Source organism: Macaca thibetana, chromosome 12 (genome assembly GCF_024542745.1).
Source record: "Macaca thibetana thibetana isolate TM-01 chromosome 12, ASM2454274v1, whole genome shotgun sequence".
In the NCBI taxonomy this organism is placed as follows: domain Eukaryota; kingdom Metazoa; phylum Chordata; class Mammalia; order Primates; family Cercopithecidae; genus Macaca; species Macaca thibetana.
The window spans coordinates 122,232,441-122,248,617 of NC_065589.1; the positions used below are offsets into that span (position 1 = coordinate 122,232,441).

At 39.6% G+C, this 16,177-nt stretch overlaps 1 protein-coding gene across 1 annotated transcript in view; it reads left to right on the forward strand.

The window, feature by feature from the left end:
• Positions 1-16,177, forward strand: part of CNTNAP5 (contactin associated protein family member 5) — an 862,050-nt gene that overhangs the window by 683,979 nt on the left and 161,894 nt on the right. The window contains exon 14 of the mRNA XM_050752523.1: positions 1,646-1,802. Within this exon, the coding sequence (XP_050608480.1) occupies positions 1,646-1,802 (157 nt within the window). The remainder of the gene's footprint in view (positions 1-1,645; positions 1,803-16,177) is intronic.

The following is a 16,177-nucleotide window of genomic DNA, read 5'->3' on the forward strand; positions in this document are numbered from 1 at the left end:
AAAATTTCATCCTAGTTACATCCTCAGACAATTCCTATTAGTCTACTGTAAAATTGTAAATGATATAAAGTGTCCCTTAATAAATATGTCTTTCATTTTTTAAATAAGCACATGTTAAGCACCTGTTGTATATCACACACAAATAAGACAATTACCGGCCGGGCGCGGTGGCTCATGCCTGTAATCCCAGCACTTTGGGGGGCCGATTTTTTTTTTTTTTCTTTTGTTTTTTTTTTTTTTTACGCCCAGGGCGCGGTGGCTCATGCCTGTAATCTCAGCACTTTGGGGGGCCGAGGCGGGCAGATCATGAAGTCAGGAGATCAAGACCATTCTGACTAACACAGTGAAACCCTGTCTCTACTAAAATTACAAAAAAAGTAGCCAGGTGTGGTGGCAGGCAACTGTAGTCCCAGCTACTCGGGAGGCTGAGGCAGGAGAATGGCATAAATCCGGGAGGCAGAGCTTGCAGTGAGCCAAGATCACACCACTGCACTCCAGTCTGGGTGACAGAGTGAGACTCTGTCTCAAAAAAAAAAAAAAAAAAAAAAAAAAAAAAAAAAGGCAATTACCAAAGGGAGCCCAGGCCTCACATCCTTCAGTCTAAAAGTGTATAACATTTCCATCTCTACCTATCTTGTTTTGGATACCGTATCACTTTCAGAATGATAATTCTAAGCTAATGAAATATTCTCAATCATAAATATCCAAAAGGTTTCACTAAATTACATTTTGTAAAGAAAAAAAATTGAGAAGGACAAGACTCAAGTTAGATATTTAGTTAGTTATTATATTTATTTGTTTCTAGTTAGATATACAGACTGGAAATCACAGGTTGCATACCAGCGTTATTTGGGTTAAATATAACCTTCACAAGGGTTTGTTCAGGCCCACACATTATTAGCCTTCACAGTGCTTTTATTTTATTTTTTTTTTCTCCCAAATCTTTCAGCTTGGAATGTATGACTTCTTTTTAAAAAACAAAATCAGAAGATATGGTAAATGTGGGGCTACTATTATGAGAGAAATCAATGGGAGACAGTCAGAATCAGCTCTCTTACACAGCCAACCTCTTGTTCACCGGAGTCTCTAACTTCCTCATTGTCTACCCAGAACTGAGAACAGAGGTCAGGCTAATCTTTGCCCTGGTGTTCTCATTTTCTCTTTGGTAGTTGTAAAAGAAAGTTACTCTTTTTAAAAATTCATATATTAAAATTTTTGGTCTAAATTCTGACCTAACTTACTTAGTTGTGCCTGATCTGGTAAGAATTTAATTTTGCGACACTGCCTCTCAACATTGCCATTCATCGATACCTGACTATACACACATTTTGATGAAATTGTTGTTTACATGTGTACATATATGGGTGTGCATAGGTGTATAAATACAAATTTAAATATATAGAAAGAGTGAGAAAGAAAGACAGAGATGGAAAAAGAAGGAACAGAAAAATGAGATGACGAAACAAAGAAATGGAGAAAGCAAGCACAGGGAAGGGGGGAAGTGAGGGAGGGAAGAAGACAGGAAGGGAAGGAGATTATCTATATACATCTATTCTCCAAGATATTTTCAGCTCAGTTTCTGTGCCATCCCCTGTGTTACTTCAGGTTTGCCCTGCCCTGACTGGTGGAATATCTTGTCTTCCAGATGGAACACCATTTACCTGGTGGATTGGGCGGTCCAATGAAAGGCACCCTTACTGGGGAGGTTCTCCTCCTGGGGTCCAGCAGTGTGAGTGTGGCCTAGACGAGAGCTGCCTGGACATTCAGCACTTTTGCAATTGCGACGCTGACAAGGATGAATGGTAATGAGAATCTCCATCTTTCTGCAATTATAGAGAAAGCGCATTAATTGATGTATAAAATTTCCCCAAGACAGAAGGACATGGATGAGAAGCTCAATACAAACTGGAGTGCCCCGATGGTGACCTTTTTTTTAATTGAAAATGGTCAATTCTAGTATTTTCAGTATAACTGATGCTTGTCACATACAAGCATGTGGTCATACCATCAGCTTCTTTTTGTTGTTGTCTCACTCTGTCACCAGGCTAGAGTGCAGTGTCGTGATCTCAGCTTATGGCAACCTCCGCCTCCCAGGTTCAAGAGATTTTCCTGCTTCAGTCTCCCGAGTAGCTGGGAGTACAGGCACACACCACCACGCCCAGCTCTTTTTTTTTTTTTTTTTCTTGTATTTTTAGTTGAGACGGGGTTTCACCATGTTGGCCGGGATGGTCTCGATCTCTTGACCTCGTGATCCACCTGACTCAGCTTCCCAAAGTGCTGAGATTACAGGTGTGAGCCACTGCACCCGGCCTCCATCAGTTTCTTATATTCAGAACTTCCCATTTCAAACAAGGAATGACATGTAATATTGAGCTTTGCAATTGAGTCAGGATATTAATGATATGTGGACTATAGGTTTTGCGGGGAGAGAGTGAGAGAGACAGGGATGTGGGGTTATATAGGCTGTTTCTTCACGCTCCCATTGATGTTTCAATCACCCGCCTTCCCTTTTGCTACCAATGAACACACACAAAGGAAATGTATATTTATTGAGCATCTATTAAATTTCATATAATTGTCTTCCTTTTGCTTCATAATGTTGAGTAGTATCTATTGCAGAGATGTTAAATAATTTTCCCAGTGTCAAACATGTCGGTCAAGTGATAGATACACAATTAGAAATCAGCTGTTTCTGCAGCCAGGGTTTCTCTTAGTCTCCCACACCCACTTACTTCTGTAAAACGAATTTAGTTTGAAGCTTCCATGCCCATTACATTTACTCTTCTTTTATCCTCCAGGTGAGCTGCTAGTTTTTTACTGTATTGATTACGAAAATATGTACAGAACATTTCCAAATATACTTTTTCTTTGACTGAATTTAAAGCATTCTTTGCTTTTGGCTTAGCAATTTTGCTTACTTCGTCAAATGCTGCTCAATTTTAATTAAAAATTCTTATGTTAAGATGGTCTCAATCTCCAAATTTCCCTTTAATATTTTTACTCACTCCTCAAACTGTGAACAACAAGGACTGTTTCACATAAAATATAAGGTTAAGCTAAAATCTCAGTTCAGCGAGGAAAGGACCAGGCATTTGTCTTCATTGGATCCCAGGAGATGGGAATTATCTCTTCAGAACACCCTAGGGCTGCTTAGGCACCAGGGCAGGTTACCTGAGTGCCTTCTCCTAAACTCAAGCTGGCCGAAGTTACGTGGTAATGAATCTTGCTCTTCATGTAGGTGAAATTAGATATAGGTAACCACAGGTGTAGAATGGGCTTCTGCATTCCTTGAGCCCCCACTTTATCCTCCAGTGAATTCCATCTCATTATTGCAGATGCCTACAACCAACTATGATTTGTATCCCGGGTGGAGGCCATGACTGTTTAAACATTATACCTCTCAAGACCTACAGAAGACATTCAGTGGTAATTAGTTGAACACATTAATTTAGACCATCTTTAAAGAAGAGAATTATCACAAGATGGCACCTACGAGCTTGGGAGGTGTGTTGAAGTGTTAGATGGTCGTGCTGCCATAAAACATATTCAAAACGTCTGCTCCCAGTCGCTTGGATTCACTCATTCCTTTGATTTATAAGTTTACTCTCACAGTGCATATTAGACACTATGTGTGTAATCAAAGAAATAGATATAGGAGCTGGAATAGGTAGAAGTGCTTCTCCTAGTTACTCTTGACTCAGACCCCTCCCCACCTCCCCTCCCCCCCCCTCCCCTCCCCTCCCCTCCCCTCCCCCCCTCCCCCCCCCTCCCCTCCCCTCCCCTCCCCCTCCCCTCCCCTCCCCTTCCCTCCCTCCTCCCCTCCCCTCCCCCCTCCCCCCCCTTCCCTCCCCCCCCCCCCTCCTCTCACCTCCACCTTCCTCCCTTCCTCCCTCCTTTCCTTCCTTCCTTCCTTCCTTCCTTCCTTCCTCCCTTCCTTCCTTCCTTCCCTCCCTCCCTTCCTCTTTCTTTCTTTCTTTCTTTTTCTTTCTCTCTCTCTTTCTCTCTCGCTCTTTCTTTCTTTCTTTTTTTTCTTTCTTTCTTTCTTTCAACGGAGTCTCCCTCTGTCACACAAGCTGGAGTGCAGTGACATGATCTCGGCTCACTGCAACCTCTGCCTCCCAGGTTGAAGCAACTCTCCTGCCTCAGGCTCCTGAGTAGCTGGGATTACAGGGCACACCACCACGCCCGGCTAATTTTTAGTACAGATGGGGTTTCTCCATGTTGGTCAGGTTGGTCTCAAGCTCCTGACCTCATGATTCACCTGCCTCGACCTCCCAAAGTGCTGGGATTACAGGCGTGAGCCAATGCTCCTGGCAGACTCTGAGTCCTTTCTTAGTTGCCTTCTTGGTCTTTGCTCAGTGTTTCTTCTCCTTTATCCCTTTTTTTATAGGACATTTGCCTACTGAACACTGCCTCAGTGTCTCCACTTCCCTGGGATCAAATGAACCAGGCTTAGTTTACTGCACACTGAGGGACAGGGAGGAGCGTGACCTTATATCCCTTAATTGGGCTGAAGTGCTCTGTGTCTCCTTTCCTAAAACTTTCCACTGCTGTCTTCCACTCAGCTCCCAGCCTCTCCCTCCTTTGACCTGCTCACTGTTTCACTAACCTCTGAACCCCTTATCTGATGATTTCACTTCATCATCCAGAGTGAGCTCAGAGGGATTCTTCACAATGTCTTCTCTCACCTTGATGACTCCAGAAGTTGTTACATATTTCATGACCCTTTCCATTTCCTTTAGAGCCAGTGAAAATTTTCCATCCAGGGCCACTTTCTGTGGCAAGTGACCTCTCTTAGGTCATCAGAATTTATTATTAGATAAGGTCCTGTTCAACAATCTGCCTATCAAAGGTCAAGAGAAAAGGACTGAGTTTCCCCTCTTAAGGATGCTTGCCTCACTCCTGGATGTCCCTGAGTAGCATATTGACCATCTTGGGGCAAAGTCTAGGTGAGAACAGATCAGAAAGTTCCTTCTGTCATTCTCAAGAGGGAGTAGAGGCTGAGATTCTGATTCAACACTTCTGAGTTTCATTCATTGTCTTAGTGCAAGTCATAGCCTGTGGTAAAGGGTTTTTATAAATAATTCATTATAGAAGCATCTGTATGTATTACTTTATCAAACATTTACTGATTTATCGCTTAATTAGTGCCTACTCTGTACCAGACAGATAGTCTGCTGTACAGAGAAAGTCAAGGGCATTATGGTCACTTCCCTTGAGGAACCCTCAGGACAGTGTAAAGAAAGTGCTAGTTAGTTATTAGGTGGGTGAGAAAGTAATTGTGGTTTTTGCCATTTAAAAGTAGTGGCAAGCCTGGGCACAGTGGCTCACGCCTGTAATCCCAGCACTTTGGGAGACTGAGGTGGGCAGATCACGAGGTCAGTGGCTCAAGACCAACCTGGCCAACATGGTGAAACCCCATCTCTACTAAAAATACAAAAATTAGCTGGGTGTGGTGGCGTGCACCTGTAGTTTCAGCTACTCAGGAGGCTGAGGCAGGAGAATAGCTTGAACCCAGCAGGAGGAGCTTGCACTGAGCTGAGATGGTGCCACTGCATTCCAGCCTGGCAGCAGCGCGAAACTCTGTCTCAAAAAAAAAAAAAAAAAAAAAGTAATGGCAAAAACCACAATGAGTTTTGCACCAACCTAATAGTAATACATCGGTCTGAAAAATTTGGCAAGAGAAATAAGCACAGATGTACCTGAACCTGGGGTAGAAATGAGCTGGGAAATTTAGATTGTGAAGAGAAGCAGCAGTTAAGTTTTGAAGGAAGAGAAGAAGCTAAAGAAATAAACAAACTGGTGTACTACAGGCAGGGGTTGGGGGTGGGGGGAACGTCTGTGTGCAGGGGGGAAATGTAAAATAATATACAAATCACCACTCTCAATATATTGGTGTGGTTGTTGCACAGTCGTCATGTGAGAAATGTACAGAAGATAAAGGGAGGGAGGAAGGTCAAATCCAGGTTATGAAGCTCCTGGTATGGAAATAACAGTGAGCTAGCTTTGTCTGTACAAGGATTATAGGCATACGATAAGCATTCACACATGAGACCAGGCATATTTGTGAAAATGCATTTATTATTTATATATCAAACTCTATTGTTTACTGCAGAAAGGAAAAATACAAAAGCTGACACACTTGTGAAATAGTTAATCACGTTCAACATACTTGCGACTTCTTTCTTGACCAACATGTGGTCAGACTGACTTTCCACACATTTCAAATTTTGTTTTAGACCACCATGCCTCGTTTACTATCAGTGGTGTTCTGTGTGCCTCAGAGAAGCTTTGGATATTCTTGCCTTGTAAAATTTCCTCAAGTTTTTGCCTTTGTGAAATTAATCAGAAAACTGACTTGGCCTTGTATAGCACCCAGTGGGTAGCAGTTTAATATGTTACAACTCCTAGATAACATTGCCACTTAAATGTTACCTATCATAGCCTGAATTGTTCTTAGTATGTTATATACTATATCTCATATTAACATCTCAATAACTCTTGAGTTTGGTTTTATTATTTCTTTTCCCCAGAAAAAAGAAACTGAGGCTCAGAGATGATAAATGGTTTGGTTAAGGTCGCTTGCCTAAGGGGCAGAGTAGATGTTTTAGCTGAATCTAAGGATGCGCTTAGTGATTATGGCAAATGAGCTGCTAACGTTGGGGTTTTGAATAATGGGTAGCCAGTGAGGATGCTAGAGAGAACCCTCCTATGATCTCTCAAATCACATCACTGTAGCATGCATGCTTCTCTTTGCTAAGCCAGGGTGCTTAGGGAACCTGGGGCATCTTCTAAGCCTCTGGTGATTGATAATTTCTGTTTTGTTTCATTATTTTTTGAGTGAGGGTCTCACTTTGTTGCCCAAGCTGGTCTTGATTGCTTGGGTTCAAGCAATCCTTCCATCTCAGCCTCCCAAAGCATTGGGACTATAGGTGCATTCAACCATGGCCGTCTTGTTCTATTTTAACAAGCCGCTGTAACTGAATAACATACATTTCAATGAGACTCAAGTAAATGAAGATAATGAGTGCATGTTGTAGGGGTGAGTGAAAGTGACACAGCTCACAAGATGGAGGTGGGTGGGGAGAGAAGAAAAAGTCACTCAGTGAACCTCAAAAGTACATTTCCTTCTTCGAGTAAGAGGAAAGCTTTAACTACACATCTGAATTAGCTGATTTCCTAGGGGTTTCTATCCCAACCAAATCACTAAATGGTAATGAAAAAGGAAGAAATGAAGGAACATGTAAAGAATAATAATTTTAGTAATTAATGACTGTTTGCAAAGGAACTTCTCTTAAATATCACCATTCAATCTCTAGGAATCCTCCCAACTAGATGGTTTCTGAACCAGCTACTTTAGAGTGCTGGCTTGTTGAGAGTAAGAAAGGAAACTCTGGTGACAGCTCTGGGTTGCAGACCCTGGAGACAGCTCAGGAGAGTGTCGGGCTGTGTGGGAGGTGGGAAAACAGTCATCCAGCAAGAGGGGTCAAAGGCCGGTGGAACAGCATGTTGGAGAAGGCAGAGAGAATGTGCAATGTCCCTCATGGTGATGACCCGTGGCCCAGATGAAGAGTCTTCTCATCCAAACAACCAGGTTGCACTAAAGTGAAGCTCTTTTACTTAGCAGTAGAACATTCTTTTATTTATTTTAGAAGAAAGTACAGAAGTTTTTATTTGATTTTTGGTAACTCTGTTCTTTGCCTCTTGCCCTTAGTGTACCCTTGTATAAAGTGATATGGCAAAAATAGGAAGAGAAAATGATGTAAGGTGTAAATTCCAGTCTTTTGATAATCCAAAAAAGAAAATCTTTTATTCTTTTCCTTAAAGAATAGAATATTTTTATGGGATGTTATTTTTTTAGCATATAGAATGCTGGAACTTTAAGCTACTATTTAGCCTTTGGTTCTACTTTTCTGTTACAGAGAAATTATTTAATAAATGTTGCTAAATTCATGAATGAATGATAGGTGAATGATTTCTGTTAGACAGATTTTTACCAACGTATTTTCAGATAGGTCAGGCCATAGCCATGATAGGATTAGTTGAAATTTTAGTTGAAATTTACTTCCTTGTTAGCCATTACTCCTGTTTTACTATCTCACAAGAAATATTTACCAAATTTTAACCTACATGCCTTTTGCTACAGATTGATTTTCTTCTGGCTACCAAAAGTAGTTATTTGTCTTTCTATGCCTGGATTATTTCACTTAACATCATATATTCCAGGTTCATTCATGTTATTGAAAAGGACAGGGTTTTCTTAATTTGCCAAGCTTGAACAATAGTTCATTGGTTATATACACATTTTCCTTATTCATTTATTCACTGATGGACACTGAGATTGTTTCCATGTGAGGGGATAGATACGTTAAGTAGCTTGATTTAGCCTTTCCATGATTTATACATATGTCAACACATCACATTATGCCCTACAAATATATACAATTTTTGTTGTTCAATTAAACAATTAATTTTTTTAAAAGTAGCTACAAGTGAACATCCTGTTCCAAAAGTTATCTTTGTACACATTTGCCTTCAAAATAGGCTTTTGTTTTGGTGACTACATGTCTAATCCAGGCCCCAGGACATTGCCCCTCCCAAGGACCCTGCATTCCCTTCCCATGAGACGCAGAATGAGATGATGCTGGATACCTCCTAGTGGTGTCAAATTTTGCTGTTTCCTCACCTGGGTCATTATTTGATCTTTCAGAACTCTTTTGGTTTCCTCAAAACCTTCACCTCTGAGATTCCCAGGCTCCATGCAGTGAGGACGCCTTAGACCAGGTAGTATCTTGAGAAGGGGCTCCAATCTTGAATTCTGAGAGAAACAAAAATTTCACCTCGGGGCACACTAACGTTCTATTGCTTATTTAAAAAGAATAATAAATTAGGCAATCTCTATTGGTTGAATTTGATTATTCATGAATCTGTTTATGAGCTACTCTACTGCTTATTGAGTTTTGAAAGTGCCTGTTCTCTAGGCAGACAGGAATTAGAAAGGGTTTATGTGGGTTTTTGCTCACTCAGTCCCTGAATTCCCACACGCATCTTGCAAACTAATCAGGGCCAGCCTCTTGTGTTGGAGAGGAGTATACTTGGCACCTGGTGGGTCCTCCACGCATTAACTGCCTAATGAAAGGATGCATGAATGAAGAGATGGGACATTTTCTCTCTCCTCATCCACTCTTCCTGGCCAAATATGCGCTCCACTTGCTAGTTATTTTCTGCTGTTTTAGTCATTGAATATACTCTTAAAGTATACATTCTGGAGTAACTTGATACTGGCTTGCTTATGCTAATGTTCCCATGACTGGGTTTCAATTTTTTTTAAATTTTTTTTAAGACAGGGTCTCACTCTGTCGCCCAGGCTAGAGTGCAGTGATGTGATCTTGGCTCACTGCAACCTCAAACTCCTGACCTCAAGCAATCCTCACACATCGAACTCTCAAAGTTATGGGATTACAGGCGTGAACCATTATTCCCAGCCAGCCTACATTTTTTAGACAGAATGTTTTGTGATGTATCTCAATGGAAAGAATAAGAAGGCCTTGCCCAGTTAAGAGATAAAGAAAAACATATGAAAATAGAAAAAAAAAGAACTTGCAATAAAAGGTTGAAAATTCAAAACCAAAATGTCACATCATTATTTTGTAAAATTCTAAATGAGGTAAATACCCTAAATGAGGTAAATAAAATACTTTGCCTATGGTAGCATTAAAGAGGGTTTTTTTTTCCTTCTTTTTATTTAATGATGCCACCATCCTATCCACCTTTTAGGGAAAAATATCTAATAGGAACAGTTTATCATCCATGAGTTCTGGAAAACAAAACATAGCTATGAAATACTTTTTTTTAATCTTGTGGAAAACAAAACGTAGGTTGAGGTTTCTATTACATCAGTTATCTGTCAAGCTTTACAAATATAGTATCACTAAATTGTCTGTAAAGTCTCATTATTCGAGCAATAGCAAAATTGTATCAGAAATAAAACTCACAGTCATTATAGAGATTATGATTTTGCATTTACATGAAATGATCCTCTCCCTGAGGAGGTAGCTTTACCACAGGGATATTCAGAACTCACCAGTCAGAACACAGATACACGGAGAGACATTCCTTACAACTTCTTGATCAGAATTTGCTGGAACTCTTAGCCAAGTATGTCTGAAGGGGACAGCTCTGACAGAATGGGAAGTTGGGGATGCTGTTTTCTTGCTCCTTTCATTCCCTCTGTCTTTTTCATTTCTATTCTGCCTGGGGCTGATTCTGTGGTCCATGGCAATGCTCTCTGTGAACTACAAATAAATCCCAATGTCTGCATTTTTTTTTTAAAGTGTAGTGCCTTCATCAAGTAGCAGAAGGAGAAATAATTCCATCTCCTTTGCACATCTGTCTTATAGGTGTTTTGTGAAAGTGTCATGAGCTAATTCATGTAATACACTTAAAATACACACAACTGTAGCTGTTTTTGCTGGTATCATTGTCGTTTTCTAAATATAAAACGTAATGAATCTCAGTAATATTTTATTATGCAATGGAAAGAACAAATTGTGGATTTGTCACCTATTAACTAGAAAGCCTACGTCATTTAGCCTCTCTAAGCTTCTGGTTTCTAATTTATTTTTTTAAAGTGGGGGAATATCTATCTCTGGGAAATACTGGCTGAGTTAGCAATGATTTGTGCACCTAGCAGATGTGCCATGGAGTCAGAGCTCAAAGATTTATCAACGATCTTTTTATTATTATTTTCTCCATTTTCATCCAATCTTAAATAAACTATAAAAGCCAACATTGATTTGTAGAAGTTAAACGGATGTCTAAGAAAAGTCTGTATGCATGTATTGCAAATCAAAACCACAATGGGATACCATCTTATACCAGTCAGAATGGCTATTAAAAAGCCATGTTTATACCGTTGGTGGGAGCGTAAATTAGTTCAATCATTTTTGAAGACAGTGTGGCGATTCCTCAAAGATTTAGACAGACTATCATTTGACCCAGCAATTCCATTACTGGGCATATACCCAAAGGAATAGAAACCATTCTGTGATAAAGTTACATGCACATGTCTGTTCATTGCAGCACTATTGTCAATAGCAAAGGCATGGAATCAACCCAAGTGCCCATCAATGATAGACTGGATAAAGAAAATGTGGTACATATACACCATGGAATACTATGCAGTCATAAAAAGGAACGAGATCATGTGCTTTGCAGGGACATGGATGGAACTGAAAGCCATTATTCTCAGTAAATTAACACAGGAGGAGGAAACCAAATACTGCATCTTCTCACTTATAAATGGCAGCGAACTGATGAGAACACATGAACACATCGGGCTGGGGTACAACACACACTGGGGCCTGTGGGAGGTTGGGTGTGGGAGGAGGGACAGCATCAGGAAGAATAGCTGATGAATGCTGGGCTTAATAACTAAGTGATGGGATGATCTGTGCAGCAAACCACCATGGCACACGTTTACCTATGTAATAAACTTCCACACCCTACACATGTACCCCTGAAATTAAAAGTTGGAAATAAAAAAAAAGAAACTAAAGGGAAAAGAAAGAAAAGTATATATGCATGTATGCAATGAACAAAAACATAACAGAAGTAATACCATGCAAGCACAAAGTTCATTCAACCACCAGACTTTGAGTGGAGTAAGGAAATAGCACTGAAATTCCTTCTTCCCAAAACAGGGCTGCTCTCTGAAAGTTTATTCGTAAAATTCACCATGTAACTGGTGGATCTGCCCTGTGTGTAAATAAACCAAGAGATTCCTTGTGAATGTATAACAGAAGAGCTCGTGGACTCCCAGAAATCCTGTCAAGGTGATCCATGTGTAATCTCAGGGAATGAAGGGCTGGAAAATGATTGCAAATTAGTAAACAGAAACCTAATCAATTGAGCTGTGTCTTGTGTGGAGAAAGCCTGTGTGCACAGAATGGGGATGGTCACCCTGGGACCTACTGAGGACAGTGTGAGGACTCAGGGCCTGGCGCTGTGATTCCAGCACAGTCCAGAGGAGGCTTCACAAGCACCAGCTTCCATTCTTGAGAGAGCTGCTGTCGGCAGGTGGGAGACCCGTGTTGGAGCACAGGAGACGTTGGTGGTTATAGGCAAATGCTTTGGCATCTAAATCTGTGTCAATCCTGGCCTTTCTATTTGCAAATGATAAACCTTGAGAAGTTTTATCATCTTCCTGAATCTCAGTTCTTGCTCCTGTACAATGCAGGTAATTGTTAACAATATTTTCCTAGCGTTATTCTCAGGATTAAGTGAGTTCATGTGTGAAACTCTATTTCAATGCTCCCATGGCCAGGGAAAGGCTCCACGGATATGAGTTGCTCATCTGAGTCCCCAAACCACCAGTACATTCTAAAGCAGCAACCTCAAACTCTAGCAGTGCCTCTAATTTAGGGATCTTATTTTTTAAAAATAGTTTATCTCTGTAAAAGGCAACAGTGATTTAAAATAACATTTTATTGTTCACTTTGTAAATATTTTGGTGTTTGGACTTTACCTATGAGAGATAGAGACCTCTTAAAAGGTTTTAAGCAATAAAGTATGAATCATGGTACATATTATATAAACATGTTTCCTGGAATAATAAGAAGAATGATAGGAATTAAGAGAGTAGATAGATTAGAAGCAGGGATCCAGTTTGTGTCACCAGCCCCAAGGCCTAGGCAGAGCCATGAGATCTCAAAATAAAACTGAGTTCGGGAGCATGAGGATAAAGCCATTGAATGGAGGGACATGAAGAAAGTGAGATTGGTGGAAGTTGTTAATTAAGAGTGGGGGAGGAAGTAAGAAAGAACAGAGAAATGAAGACTCATATGCTTATGGCCTCAGCAACTGGGTGTACAGGGCAAGTCATTCACAGAGGTGAGTGACAGACAGGTGGGAAAACTGACCCCTGAGAAAACGACTAGTGAAGGAGGTTGAACATCTTAGTTTAAGGTGCCTGATGACATCCAAGGGAAGGATTTAGTAGACAGTCAAATAAATATATATTCATGGAGGAACGTGTGTGTGTGTGTGTGTGTGTGTGTGTGTGTGTGTGTAACAGCAAAGAAGGCAAAAGTAAAATGTAAAATGCTGTAACAAAGTGAAGGACATTAGGGACTGACATGTTCCATGGAAACTAGCAGTTTAATAAGAGAAGTCTCAGTGGACTGAAAGGGGAAAAGGCCAATTGTCATAGGTTGAGGAGGAAAAGGGTGCAGAGGAAGATGAGATGAGAGAATGCAGGCAATGATCTGAAGAAAATTTGACTCTGAAGAGAAAAGAAGGGAAGTAACTAGATTGAGAGATAGGGTTGAGGACGACTACAGCATGCAAGCAGAAAAAGAGGGAGAAGTCGAAGGTACAACATAAAGAGAGAGCTTAATTGAAGGAGGAAGTGCCCTGAGACATCAGAAGATGAGATTCAGGATAAAATACTAGCCATGGACATAGGGAGGATTGCTCAAGCCAAGAGAAAGCAAATCACGGTGGGTTCAGATGGTCTGACTTTGCAGATACCCTGGCTAAATTGCTGATTAATGCCGAGCTTATTCTCTATGAAACCTTTACCCATTTTCCAACAGGGAAAACAAGAATTACACACACACACAAATCAATATATAAATCAATGTCACAAAATATTATATGCAAGAAATTGAAATTAGGATGGAGAAGGAAAAGAGAATACAGAACATTTGGGAACATTTTTGAGAGGAAACTGGAGTTAAGTCTTGAGAAATTTGAAGAGTTGGAGAAGACCAACAGTTGATGTGTTCCAGAGAAAGAGAGATATATATTTTGGAATCATCAAGATCTAAGTGGTAGTGAATCACAAGTATGGTGTACAGTCTAATAGTTTTGACTTTTAATCTACTTGCTTCCTGAATAAGACTGAAGGCAATCTAGAAATGTATGAATATATTTCTAGAAATATATATACATTTATTATGTATACACATTATATATATATTCATTATATATATGCATTATATATTCATTATACATACATTATATATATTCATTATATATACACATTATATACATGTTCATTTTATATATATATATAAAATGACACCACTAATTGTTTCCTTCTTTATTTTGAGGTCATGTTCTACAAATTATGACCCCCAAAATCTTCATCTGTGGTATTTTTTAAATCAATTTTACGTCTCTGACTTCTTGAGGGTCATTTTAATTTCTTAACAGGAAAGTGGCATTGAGTAAATCTTGGCTGATTCATATACCAAGACCTGCTTTTGTTTTCTTGTATCTGTTTGTGAAAAGTCCTATGGTTTCAGGTTTCTAGAGCATTTATAGAAAAAAAAAGTTTCTGAACATTTTAAATATATACTTAATTTGCCTTCTCCCCTTTTTTCTTATGCTTGGAAATAAAAACAAGATTCCAGATGTGGTCCAGTCCCCCTCACCCACCCCTGTGTGGAACACAGGGAAATGAATATTATCCTTGGGTAGACTGTATATCTGACCACTCAATGCCTGAATTTGCTTTGGTTGGCGGCCAAATTACCCTTAAGCTCATTTAAAGCTTCTTGTTACCTAATCTCCTCGGTCTTTTTTTTTTTTTTTTTTTTTTTTTTTTTTTTATCTGGAAGTCTTGAGAAAGAAAGCAACAGAGAAATAATTGCTCCTTAAACAAAGGTAAGATAGAATTATCAGCAAGCATCAGTGCAGCACTGCAGACTTGAAGAGCTGCTGGCAGGCATCTTACTGGCCATTCCTCCTTTACAGCCGTAAGAAACGAAAAACATCATGTACCCCACTCAGGAGAAGCGGGTGTGGAGTCTCTTGAGGTTAATCCACTGAGATTCGCACATGGGCTTCAGAGGGAGCTGAGTTCTTGAATCCTTCCTATAATTTTCTGTTTGTCTACCATATATAACATTTTATTTACTACTTCCAAGTGACTGAAAGAGGAAAGGACACAAAAGAGGGGGAAAAAAAACCCATTGTATTTTTTAATAGTTAGGTCACCCAAATTATATACTAAAATAAACTTACCAAGCAGCAGTTAACCAAAATTGGTTGATAAAAATGAATGGCAGTCTGTGACATTTCATCAGACTTGAATGATATCCCCCCCATCACTCTGCCATTCTAAATTTGGTGAAATACCAAGATTCAGATATTTAAACTTAGAGAAACCACATTGACTAATTCTGTACCATACCCTTGCCCTTGAGAATAAGTTTTTTTCTTGCTGCGTGTGTTTTATTATTTTTTAGGTCATACTAACTTGTTTTTTAAGGATCATACGCCTATTCCATGTGCCCTTATAGGCGCCATACGTGAGAATGTCTGGCTGCTCTGCTCATGCATTCTGGTTGTGGGGTGCCATGTCTTGTTCTCCTTTTATATATTCTTTGTATGTCGTGTTTGTATTTCAAACTTCAATGAGAATTTCCATAACTATGTATTGAATCTCTACTATGCGCAAGTTGGTGTGTTCATTGTTTTATATATATTATCCCCTTTGATTCATACAAAAATATCAAATTGTTAGTATTATTATTATTATTATAACCATTTAAAACATAAGAAAACTGAGCCCCAGAGTGACCTCACTGATGTTATACAACTAGGGTGTTGAGGTGCATGGATTCAACTCATGTCGTCTGGTCCCGGTGACAGGCTTTCCTACTACATACAAAACAATCATCTCTCAACTATACTTAGGAAGGGCCTTGCGCATTGCTCCAAAGGAAGTGAAAGTTTGCAGAGTTCTTACCCTTGGCATGAAGAAAGCAAATCTACAGCTGTAGACTCCTTGCCTATCAATAGGTACCACCATCATTTGCATCATTTTATTGTGACTAAAACTCACCATGACAATCACCACTACCATCACCACCAATTGTCCTACCCATTGTTTTGAAATGTTGGAATCATACCTGTCACTCACAAATTTAATTAAATCCAATCATATTCCTAGTATGACCTTAAACGCAGGAATAAATATGCAAATTCCCTTTGATGGCTCCATTGCCTATAGGCTCAACATAGCCTTCACATGCAGTTTATTGGTCCAGTCAATGTGGGTTCCCACTGTAATTTTTTAAAGAAATTTAAATTTCATTGCCAATATTCAAAAACTGAAAATTTTTACATTAATATTCTAGCCTGGCTCTTTGGTCTCATATTACAGAAT